Source organism: Salmo salar, chromosome 20, assembly GCF_965601325.2.
Source record: "Salmo salar chromosome 20, fSalSal1, whole genome shotgun sequence".
Taxonomy (NCBI): Eukaryota; Metazoa; Chordata; class Actinopteri; order Salmoniformes; family Salmonidae; genus Salmo; species Salmo salar.
The window spans coordinates 28,465,956-28,478,366 of record NC_138310.1 but is presented as its reverse complement, the minus strand read 5'-3'; the positions used below and the strand labels follow the sequence as shown (position 1 = coordinate 28,478,366).

General features: G+C 42.2%; 1 protein-coding gene across 4 annotated transcripts; it reads right to left on the bottom strand.

Moving 5' to 3' along the window:
• Window positions 1–2: 2 nt before the first annotated feature.
• Window positions 3–5,569, bottom strand: dao (D-amino acid oxidase). Of its 4 annotated transcripts, NM_001165281.1 has the most exon segments (13): window positions 36–685; window positions 823–921; window positions 1,136–1,253; window positions 1,445–1,458; window positions 1,461–1,527; window positions 1,615–1,719; window positions 2,180–2,234; window positions 2,651–2,716; window positions 2,918–2,994; window positions 3,700–3,814; window positions 4,124–4,319; window positions 4,949–4,995; window positions 5,266–5,276. In NM_001165281.1, coding segments are annotated over 9 exon segments (744 nt in total). In that variant the 5' UTR covers window positions 4,318–4,319; window positions 4,949–4,995; window positions 5,266–5,276; the 3' UTR covers window positions 36–685; window positions 823–921; window positions 1,136–1,202.
• Between the last annotated feature and the right edge of the window lie 6,842 nt (window positions 5,570–12,411).

Genomic DNA, 12,411 nt, shown 5'->3' with positions numbered 1-12,411 from the left:
TGTTGGATTGTGGAAGTATTTATTTCTTCATTCATTTTCAAACTTCATAAGTTTTAGAATATTATTAATAAGATATCGTGTTCTATCTTAACATTTTAGTTTGATATTGCACTCCTATTTTTATGTCACATTTATAAGATTTGCAAATCACATTTTTGGAAAACATTTTATTGGTTCAATATGTTATATATTAGCATCTCTTTAACTACAATATAAAATCTTAACTTTTCAAAATAGATTTAAATCGATTAGCTAATAGTTATGACTACACAACAAAGGAAATTGGCATTCAATAAAAGCAATCCTGATGGATGGAATGAAACCATTTTAAGGCTGGCTGGTAGTCTTTGTTTTCCAAGTTAGCTGGTTTTGGGTTAATCAGGTACTCCACTACCTAAACTCTGATTTAGAGTTGTTCTCTTGCAAATATGAATGAAACCTCACTGTTGTCTGAAGGCCCCAGGAGTGTCCTATGCGTGTTCCTTCGCAAACCGTTCTGATTTTAAAATGGTCCCATACAGTCATGTGAGAGATGCTGTTTAGGTAATAAACCACTAGTTTATAAACGAGACCTGGGCCCCCAGCCCTTCAGCTCCAATATCTCCCCCAAGAGCCGAGCTGCCTCCTGGGCACAGCCTCGGTGGATGGTCAATCCGAACCCTCCATGGCCATAGTTGTGGATCACCTGAAAACAGCACATTAATATCAGTGTTATGTCTATGTACTTCTAATCTGTAGCCTAAAGGGTGACGAACACTAATAGCCAGACAATACATCTTGGTTACTGAAGAAGTAGTAACCAGTCTATTCTTGGTGACTCACCTCAAATGTGGTTGGTCCAGACTGCATGGTCTCCCTCTCCAGTCGGACTTTACTGCGAACAGGCCTGAGCCCTGACCAGTCCTCCACTATCCGGGCATGCTGAGGAGTCAGAGGGGAGGTGAGCCATATGAATAAACAGACAGGGAAGAGCTAGCTAATGTAGTTATTCTGTATCTGTACTTGTATTCTGTCTACTGGATGAGAAGCATTGATTTGGTTTGATGGCTGAGCCATTTAAACATAGGTGCTGTGATAACCCCTCTATTCATGTCTGTCAGACCAGGGATCTTTTCAAAGGTCTGTGACCTCTGACCTTGAGGCTGGGCTCCAGCTGGCAGGCCCCCTCCCATATCTCCTTGTGGTCCTCAGAGTTGTTCTGCTCACTCCAGTTCCCCAGCTGGAAACACCCACCAACAACCACTGAACGACTCCTACAGAGACAGGGCAGAAGTTATTGGTCTTCAATTCACTGTATTCCAAAATAAAAAAACACAAGGAGCTGAATACTTAGACAAATGTATACTTTGATGCTGTAATTATATGCAACAACTTGAACAATGTGTAATAACTGCTTTATTGACACCTGCAGTAGGTGGAATTTCTGATATTTTATCCACTTTACCCTGGTATAATGTAGGGTGAATTGTAGGTTCCAGCAGTGAAATTGTGGGTGATGATCCAATGCTTAAGCCATGGAGCATCCACCTGAAACACAGACAGATTAAGAGTAACATAATCAGCCATGTCCCCTTTGTAATTACCAAATTCACCTTTCAACCTTTGCACTCTGACCTTCAGTATCTGCCCACGGCCTGGTGTGAGGTCAGGGTCAGGCTGGAGGTCCCCTGACCTCACTCCTGTGCAGTTGATGATGACGTCCGCCCCACTCTCCGCAAGCTGAACTCAACAGACAAGAAGGAAGGAAGAAAAGTCGGGAGGTTGAATTAAAAATAAATAAACACTGCTGATATTCATGAACAGGGGTTTATGAAAGCCAAAGCTCTCCCTCTCTCTGGGGTGGTCTGTAGGATATTAATGACTGAATATTGGATATGAATACTTTCAGGATATTTCTCAAAATTAAACACTGAGTAAAACTAATATGGTTGAGCTGCACTCTGAGCATGAATGCACTGTACTGTGTAAGACACTCCCGTTGGGTAAGAAAAACACATGCCAGGATTAGATGGAAATTAAATAAGCATAGTACAATTACTGTCATCTGGACAAAAGAGGCCAAGGACAGAGTGAGGGCCTCAGAAAATACAGCACCTTCTATCGTCATACTCCTTGTGAGGTGGGAGTCTTAGAACATTCCAAACTCGCACTGTTCATTATATTCATTTAGAACTCTCACCACTTTGAAGGACTCTATCTTCCTCTGGTAAAATTTTACACCTCGCTTCTGTAACCTAGAAACATCACATAAAGGTATATAGAAAATAAGTAATATATGGAACCCAAATTGCACCTATTTATATGATGTTAGGTTTGGTGCTAAAACATAATATTGACCTTGAGAGATGATGAAACCACCATAAGATATAAATAACACATTATCTTTTGCTTCCCCTTCCCACTAGATCAACCCAGTTTATCCCACAGCTGTGCCAATATAAAGTTATTCTCAAACAAATTGTGTTTGACCATTTGTAAAAAATTAAACTGCTTTAAAATTGTATATTTTGTAATGAACTAAACTGGTCATAGATTGATGTAAAATATAGATGGTTAACTTACGAAATGGAAACGCTTGATCATATGGCCCTGTGTGTGAACTATCAACACTTTTTTTGGATATCACGGATAAGATAAGTAAATCACTCACCAGTCCATCAGCCAAGGCAAGTAACCTTTTCCCTCCACCATGAGAGCAGTGTTGAACCACCCATAGCTAAAAGGCCCCCCGACATAAACAAGGGGAGAATGACAGTGAGGGTCAAAAACAATGACAACTGATAGGGGCACATGCTGCATGACCAGACTCATTCTAAAGTCATCAGCTGTATAGGGTTGCATGACTCCTGTCGACATATGACAACAGCCAACGGGACTAATGCAAAAAAAACATAGCAAATATGTCCAAACAAAGTACCAGTATCCAGGAAACAGCTCCAGCTCTCGCTTGGTAAGCTGTCTGAAGCCCAGCACACTATCTTTAAAAGAGGGATCCTGCAATAAAAGAGATCGAATATAGTTATTAGTTACTCATTATTTTCATTACAATCCATGACTGTGCTGGTTTGCAGTTGTAATGCAGAGGCTTCATTACAGAGAGCATACAGTGTGGTCTCAGTTGCCATGTCTTCTAATTATGTCATGGACCTGTCTTTGTAATGCTGAACAGTAGACTATTGAGATGGGCTTAGCGTATTCAGACTATTCAGAAAATACAAACATTGTAAACTGAGCGAAGCCACTGCTACGATAGACCATTGCTACACTGTAATAACACAGATGGTGGAACAGGAACCTGGGCTCAAGTTCATCTACTTCAGCAAAAGGCTTATACAGAAGTAGATGGACTTTATACCAACTGGGCTCCCGAGTGGCGCAGCGGTCTAAAGCACTGCATCTCAGTGCAAGAGGCTTCACTACAGTCCCTGGTTTGAATCCAGGCTGCATCACATCCGGCTGTGATTGGGAGTCCCATAGGGAGGTGCACAATTGGCCCAGTGTCGTCTGGGTTTGGCAGGGGTAGGCCGTCATTGTAAATAAGAATTTGTTCTTAACTGACTTGCCTAGTTAAATAAAAATCTTGAAATGTTTAACTGCTAGGCCCTGCCTCCATGTAAGTGATGAGGTATGGGTCAGTTAACTGTTATCTGAGGGTGAATCTATGGCATGATGTTTAGCTGTAGATACACTAATACTCACTGGTGCAGGCTCACTGCAAAGGTTGTAGCCAGACTGGAGGAAAATCCCCATTTTGATAGAGTCCGGGGAGCTCAGGAAGCTCAGCAGGTAGTCAAACGTCTCCTTACACCATTTACTGCAAAATAACACATACAGAATGATACAGTGTAAGCATTCAATTATAAAACATTCTATTGAGTCACTGACTACAGGCGTGCACAAAATGTACTCATCACAGGAGATTGGTGGCACCTTAACTGGGGAAAATAGGCTTGTGGTAATGACTGGAGCGGTATCAGTGGAACGGTATCAAATATATCAAACACATGGTTTCCAGGTGTTTGGATGTCATTCCATTTGCTCCGTTCAGGCCATTATTACGAGCCGTCCTCCCCTCAGCAGCCTCCACTGGTATTCATAGTGCCAAGCGAGAAAGCCCTCTCACGTCTCCTGGACATTGCCCTTGTCGTAGAGGTATGGCTGCCAGAATCCTGCAGCGCCATCGCTGGTGGTCAGTGGGGTGAAGCGGTCCGCATACACCTCAATGGTCAGTGGACTGACTATGGAGTGGTACTGCTCATAGATGCTTTGAGCCGTGGACAGGCCACTGACCCCAGCTCCGATCACTGCCACACGCATGTCTGGAAATAACAAACACAACAGTTTACTGTTGTTGCTGCTTTTCTTGTTATTATTACTTATTTTTGTTTCTGATTTGCATCCATTCTTTGTGACCTTGGTTCTGCTCAGAATCTGCTACCATTCCATATAACTTTGAACAAACATTTACATGTCCTTAAGTGTACCTGACCCTCTGACCCATCTAACTGTATGAAGTAACCTGAAATTGTGAAAAATTGTGGAAAAAAACTGAAAATAAATATCTATCAAAACAACAACAACAAAAACATTATGCAAAACATTACACATATTCAGACCATACCTCTATGAGGGTTTGTGTAGTTGCATTACATTGACTGAGCAACTATTTTATTTATTTATTCCACAAATAGACTATAAACAAACAGACTACGGCTGCCAGAGTTGAACATAATAGTTGCAAAGCAATCAAATTCAGCAGCTTTATTGCTGCAGCCTTGGGGCGGCAGGTAGCCTAGTGAGCGTTGGGCCAGTAACTGAAATGTTGCCGGATCGAATCCCCGAGCTGACAAGGTAAAAATCTGTCGTTCTGCCCCTGAACAAGGCAGTTAACCCACTGTTCCCCGGTAGGCCGTCATTGTAAATAAGAATTTGTTCTTAATTTACTTACCTAGTTAAAAAAGTAAAGCCTGCACGTGTCCACACTGACAAATCCTTCTGAAAACAACATTGGAAACTGAAAAAGTAGCAATATAGCCTGTAGAGATTGGTATTAATAAGTAGGCTACTTGCAGGTTAAAAACAGTGTGAAGTGTCTGTTTGCTCGATATTTGATGGCTTTGCTGCAACTTGGAAAAGGAAACATTCTCGAAATGGCGATTGGTTGGATGCAGAATGTAAGAAAAGAAGGTGAAAAAATAATTCAAGAAATGTAAAAGTAAACTAGAAATCATTATAAAATGGAGACAGCAGGAAAACTGGATTTACCTTCTGTTGCCTTGCCCTCGAGCTGACAATCCGCCTCCAAATGTAGCGTCACATGGTCGGTCCAAGGTACAGAAGTCGTCTAGGCTCTACATGGCAGATAAAGGCTTGAATATGAAGAAGAAAAAAAATCCCACTCTATTAGCCTTGACCGGCTCCATTAGCCTTGACCGACTGTAGAAAAATATTTTGTTAAAACTAATAGAATGAAAAAAAATGACATATACTTCTACTATGTTACATTTAAAACTTTCACCGTACGTGAACCCATAAGGCCTGTAGGGGAGAGAGGCGAATGTTGAGCCATTTTTTTTATGCGTCTTTCTTTTTCCCAACGCAGTTAAGCCAAAACCACACCCCGTTATTCAGAGAGGCGTTCGACAACGCTTTGAGCACTCTCCAAGTCCGGACATACGTACATGTGTTTATTTGCTAGCAGCAAAATAATTATTTGTTTATCAATCATTTGTGTTGTAGTGAATATCAGTTTGTGTGGAGTTTGTATTGGCTTTAATTAGGCAAAGTGTAACAGGGGTGGGGGAAAAAAATCAAGTAAACACAGAATAGCCAGAATGCAAGATTGAATACAACGTTAGAGATGTGTAATTGATTAACTGAACTGTTGAACATTTGCTGAAATACATTTTTTTTAAACAAATCTATTCTACTGTAGATTTCCCCATGCAGGGGATCCATTCAGGTGCGAGATAGACACTTCTGCAAGTAGTGGTAAAAATACAAGTGGTCAACCTTCTCTCTTATAGTTTTTGAAACCTGTAGATCTTTATATATCCTTTCAACTAGGATGTCCTCCTGTGCACAGATGACAAAGTCACACCAGCTACAACCTGTGAGAAGGATTTGACCTTGCACCTGCCAGCAGTAAGCATGAGATCTCTTCAACTTCAGCTCTCCATTCTGTATCTTCAGGTAAGGGCAGTCAACATAACTTGGTACATTTGGGCACTTGACCTCTAAGAATCCAAAGTGTGGTCTTACACTGGGATCAAATATGATTCCATCTGGAGAGGTTCCTAACCACGGAGCATCTGGGTGCATTACGAAGACACACGGAAAGAAGTTAACATTCTTCAGTGTGCAGTACTCCTGTACAGCCACTGGCTCCATGGCTAGCCCCCTCTTCATCTCCATGGTCTGCATACACAGAGCACTTCCTGCAACACAGGAGCAGTGGCTTTGGACCACTATCACTGGTACGGAGTGCTTTAACACCATCTGTGAAGATAAGTGTGATGAAAGACTGAAGTGAGAAACAAGAATGGTGCGGAACATAAATAACAATAAACATAGTAGTGTCTAGTCTTCTTAACTGGGGGCTCATTTAACTATACAGGAATAGATTGTGTCTCAGTAACACAATTACCAAACACTGCATCAACAGATCTTTACCAAATAACCTGTTAAGTGGGCAATTCAAAATTGGGATCGGGACCCATCATTAAAATCTATCTACTGATAAGTTTAAACGTTGACACTGTCTCCAACACATTTTCTCTCTTAAACTCTTAAAGGGAGTGCTCCTAACCGCAGCTTGTTACCTGTAAAAAAGACAGCTGTCCACAGAAGCAATCAATCAATCAGATTCCAAACTCTCCACCATGGCCAAGACCAAAAAGCTCTCCGAGGATGTCTGGGACAAGATTGTAGACCTACACAAGGCTGGAATGGGCTACAAGACCATCGCCAAGCAGCTTGGTGAGAAGGTGACAACATTTGGTGCGATTATTCGCAAATGGAAGAAACACAAAAGAACTGTCAATATCCCTCGGCCTGGGGCTCCATGCAAGATCTCACCTCGTGGAGTTGCAATGATCATGAGAACGGTGAGGAATTAGCCCAGAACTACACGGGAGGATCTTGTCAATGATCTCAAGGCAGCTGGGACCATAGTCACCAAGAAAACAATTGGTAACACACTACACCGTGAAGGACTGAAATCCTGCAGCGCCGCAAGGTCCCCCTGCTCAAGAATACATATACATGCCCGTCTGAAGTTTGCCAATGAACGTCTGAATGACTCAGAGGACAACTGGTGAAAGTGTTGTGGTCAGATGAGACCAAAATGGAGCTCTTTGACATCAACTCAACTCGTCGTGTTTGGAGGAGGAGGAATGCTGCCTATGACCCCAAGAATACCATCTCCACCGTCAAACATGGAGGTGGAAACATTATGCTTTGGGGGTGTTTTCCTACTAAGGGGACAGGACAACTTCACCGCATCAAAGGGATGATGGACGGGGCCATGTACCGTCAAATCTTGGGTGAGAACCTCCTTCCCTCATCCAGGGCATTGAAAATGGGTCTTATATGGGTATTCCAGCATGACAATGACCCAAAACACACGGCCAAGGCAACAAAGGAGTGGCTCAAGAAGAAGCACATTAAGGTCCTGGAGTGGCCTAGCCAGTCTCCAGACCGTAATCCCATAGAAAATCTGTGGAGGGAGCTGAAGGTTTGAGTTGCCAAACGTCAGCCTCGAAACCTTAATGACTTGGAGAAGATCTGCAAAGAGGAGTGGGACAAAATCCCTCCTGAGATGTGGGCAAACCTCGTGGCCAACTACAAGAAACGTCTGACCTCTGTGATTGCCAACAAGGGTTTTGCCACCAAGTACTAAGTCATGTTTTGCAGAGGGGTCAAATACTTATTTCCCTCATTAAAATGCAAATCATTTTATAACATTTTTGACATGCGTTTTTCTGGATTTTTTTGTTGTTTATTCTGTCTCTCACTGTTCAAATAAACCTACTATTAAAATTATAGACTGATCATTTCTTTGTAAGTGGGAAAACGTACAAAATCAGCAGGGGATCAAATACTTTCCCCCCCCCCCACTGTAATTTGTATTGTGGGGTATGTGGAGCCATTTTGACTATATTAGCCCACACAGCTACAAAGATGCACTTTCATGCTAGGTTGAGGACCTTATATTGTAGCTTACAGAGACCCCAACTGATGTGTAAAACCAGGGGAGAACGACTACCCACTCTCTTTGAAGCCACGGAAGTTCAAGGCCGACCGTGGTACTGCAGGCATTGTTTGCAGAAAACAGGATCATCCATTACAATGAATGGAAAAATAGCAATTTCCGTGGTCAATCTTCATGTAAACAAAACATGTTTTAGAAGACAATCATGGTATCAAAAATTGCTTCTATTACACAAGATGTTTGTCCTTGAAGCGATTATTTTAAAATCACACACAGAAGAAGTTATAAGGATCATTTAGTTGATGATGGCGGACTGCAGTACCCAGATCGTCCTTCGACTTGAGTTATTGAATGAGAGGGGGCAACGCTGAGCTAGCCTGCAACGCCACTTCCTGAAGTAGCTCAAACTGTGCAGTTATGTCTCCATGAGATGCCGTCTTAACTAGAAGTGTGCCGAGTAGTTGGACAAAACTAGTATCATAAGGGATATGGGCAATTTTCTGTACATGATTATGATCCCAGTATTTTTTGTAATTATCTGTGTTTGGGAAAAAAGTAATTTACGGGTGCCAGCACGCATCTTTTTATATCAATCAGTCAACTGAGGTGCTACATGGTCTAAATAATTCAACTGGCTAATTTGCCTGTCTGTAAGAGAAGGGCGGGCTGTTCGTTGATCCTGCTGCTCTGATTGGATAGAGTAAAGCTGCATTTCTCTTTTCCCGCACTTCGTAATTTCACCCGATCACTCTCTGTTTCGGTCTGATCATTCCTGTTAGCCCATAACTATGATAAATCAAATTGCAAGGACATTTGCTATCAAGATATCAATGTGCATAATATCTAACAAGCGGGGCATGGGTAGGGAAAAAGCTGAAATGCAGACGCACATTTTGACTGTGAGAAAACTTGTCTGCCTGCTGCAAGTTGAAGACACAAACCCTTCCGCGGCTCCTAATATGCAGTTTGTTTGGTCTATAAACGTGCCGGGAGATTGGTATTTTGCCAACATCTACTTAGGCATATTAAAACAACGTTTTTTTCCGATCACGAGTTCATCCGATCCGACTATCAATTGTCAATTTACGGATATGATTATGACTACATGTCTGCACACCCCTAATCACAACCGACCTAATTTGCCTTCATTACGCTATTGAGTCTTCACATAGGAATGAAAGATGTTACGTGATCAATTACTTTGTCCATTCATATATACAGTCATTGTATAAATCAAGGGGTGGCGCAACTAATCATTTTGCACAACTTACCCCACACTCCCCTATAACGCTGTCAGACTGACATAGGCTAATATTCTATAGCTAGAGGACTCCTAATATCTCCAGGAGTGATAAGTATATCTTTATCTGATAAGTATGTCTTTATCTGTTGTGGTCTAGTACTGTCTTTTTGCAAGTTTGGGCAATCTACTTTAAGTGCTGCCTGTCTTCCCAGTGGCCTACTTGGTGTGTGAACTGCTCATCATTTGCAGATAGTCGTTGACACATCAACCAGGATCAAGGGGCAGGGCAATTTGTGACTTATTTTGGTAATCAGTGGCTTTATTGGAGGGAGAGTGGTTTCACCTCTCCTAGGCAGTCAGCGATTAGTGTTAGTTCTTCAATCTTCCCTTGTTTCTCAGCGGCGGTTTTGTTGCAAAACAAAGAGGGTTCTGTGGAGTTGTTCGAGGAAGGCTCCACACCACTCTCTCACTTGAGTATCTTACCTAGTTATTTACAGATGATCTAATTTAGCTCTTTTGTAGCTTTGTCAACTATGTGTGTTTTTTCTATACCTGTTCACACCTCTCCCTGGAGGCTTTACAGATGCTCCCCACTCCTTGGCTGCAACCCTTCTAATTTAGTGTACCCTGGGAGCACAACCCATAAGTAAGTTGGCACTGACAGATATGGCAGCTCTGCTTCTAACTCCTACGCAACTTTGCAGTGTTTAGTTTTTTTGTGTGTTATTTCTTACATTATTAGACCAGAATTATTTTTGTGTTATTACATTCAGCCGGAAATAACTTTTGGATATCAGAGCAAATTTAACTCACTAGTATTGCGACTAGGAATATGACTTTCCCGAATTGTATCCTTTGTTCGTACCCCTCAGGGCAATTGAAATTATTCCAGAGGTTGCTCCAAAACACTGAGAAGAAGTTTTCGGAGTGGACTTCTAGTCCAACTCAGGAGGCGTGCACACCATCCCCCGCTTCAGAGAATATTACTCGTTTATGTTCAGTCTCTGGATAATAAAGTAGACGAGCTCAGGGCAAGGATCTCCTTCCAGAGAGATCAGGGCTTTTAACATACTCTGTTTCACAGAAACATGGCTCTCTCGTGATATACTGTCCCCGTCCATTCAGCCATCTGGATTCTCAGTATATCGCGCAGACAGGAATAAAGAACTCTCCGGGAAAGGCGGGGGGTGTATGTTTCATAATTAACCACTCATGGTGTGACTGTGATAACATACAGAAACCCAAGTCCTTTTGTTCACCTGACCTAGAATACCTCACAATCAAATGCCGAACGAATTTCCTACCAAGAGAATTCTCTTCGGTTATAGTCACAGACATGTATATTCCCCCTCAAGCCGATACCACGACGGCCCTCAAAGAACTACACTGGACTTTATGCAAACTGGAAACCACATATCCCGAGGCTGCATTTTTTGTAGCTGGGGATTTTAACAAAGTAAATTTGAGGAAAAAGCTACCGAAGTTCTACCATGACATTGACTGTAAAACATGGTCACTGCTACTCAACGCCTTCTCTTCAGCAAATCTGATCACGACTCCATTTTGCTCCTTCCTTCCTATAGGCAAAAACACAAATAGGAAGTACCCGTGCTAAGGTCTATTCAACGCTGGTCTGACCAATCGGAATCTATGCTTCAAGATTGTTTTGATCACGCGGACTGGTATATGTTTGATAGAATAATTTGTATGTTTAAGATAATGACTAAAGTATTCCGCCCTGAAACCATATAATTGTATGAAATGTGTTAAGAGTCATAATTCAATAATCTGTGTGACTAGACCATTGTGTTACTATTTCGCAATATGAGCTAGGTATAGTTGAGACACTCAAGGCCAACTGAACTGTCGACTTGTGACAACTCTGAAACCAATAACAGGAAAGAGGCCTCCCCAACCTAGGTAGGGGAGTAACTGTTAGAAATGGCTAGGCTTGCAGAAGATGATGAGAAACTATGTGTTAATATTGTGGAAAATACAGCCCACCTAAAGAGAGGTGGAGTTTCTACTAATGTGAGTTCATTTGTGCGTGTGTATGTTATAAAAGGATTGTGTTCTCATTTTGAAGTCAGAGTACTCTCTGAATAAAGTATTGATCTATTGCAGAATCTGAGACTTTGTCTAATTCTTTATTAAACCGGAGATTTACGACCTCTGGGGAAATAGACAAAGCTTGAGTGATAGTTGAGTTCAACCGTTGGGATAAAGATTCTTGTGACAATGTTCCAGGTAGCCTCTGAGAATAACATTGATGAATACACAGATATGGTGACTGAGTTCATCAGGAAGTGTATAGGAGATGTTGTACCCACTGTGACTATTAAAACCTACCCAAACCAGAAACTTTGGATAGATGACAGCATTCGCGCAAAACTGAAAGCGTGAACCACCACATTTAACCATGGCAAGGTGACTGGGAATATGTCCAAATACAAACAGTGTGGTTATTCCCCCCGTAAGGCAATCAAACAGACAAACCATCAGTACAGAGACAAAGTGGAGTCGCAATTCAACGGCTCAGACGCGAGACGTATGTGGCAGGGTCTACAGACACCGTCTTGCTTCTGGACAAGCTAAACACCTTCTTTTCCCGCTTTGAGGATAACAGAGTGCCACCGACGCGACCCGCTACCAAGGACTGTGGGCTGTCCTTCTCCGTGGCCGACGTGAGTAAGACATTTAAGCGTGTTAACCCTCGCAAGGCTGCCGGCCCATACGGCATCCCTAGCCGCGTCCTCAGAGCATGCGCAGACCAGCTGGCTGGAGTGTTTACGGACATATTCAATCTCTCCCTATCCCAGTCTGCTGTCCCCACTTGCTTCCTGTACCTGTACCCAAGAAAGCAAAGGTAACTGAACTAAATGACTATCGCCCCGTAGCACTCATATCTATCATCAAGAACTGCTTTGAGAGGCTACTTAAGGATCATATCACCTCT

Excerpts from the sequence above, each read along its gene's own strand:
- dao (XM_014161106.3), bottom strand. The coding sequence starts at position 4,317 with ATGCGTGTGGCAGTGATCGGAGCTGGGGTCAGTGGCCTGTCCACGGCT. Across the intron at positions 1,254-1,444 it reads TCACCCTACATTATACCAGG|GAGTCGTTCAGTGGTTGTTG; the intron begins GTAAAGTGGATA and ends CTGTCTCTGTAG. Across the intron at positions 686-822 it reads CTGGACCAACCACATTTGAG|GTGATCCACAACTATGGCCA; the intron begins GTGAGTCACCAA and ends TGCTGTTTTCAG.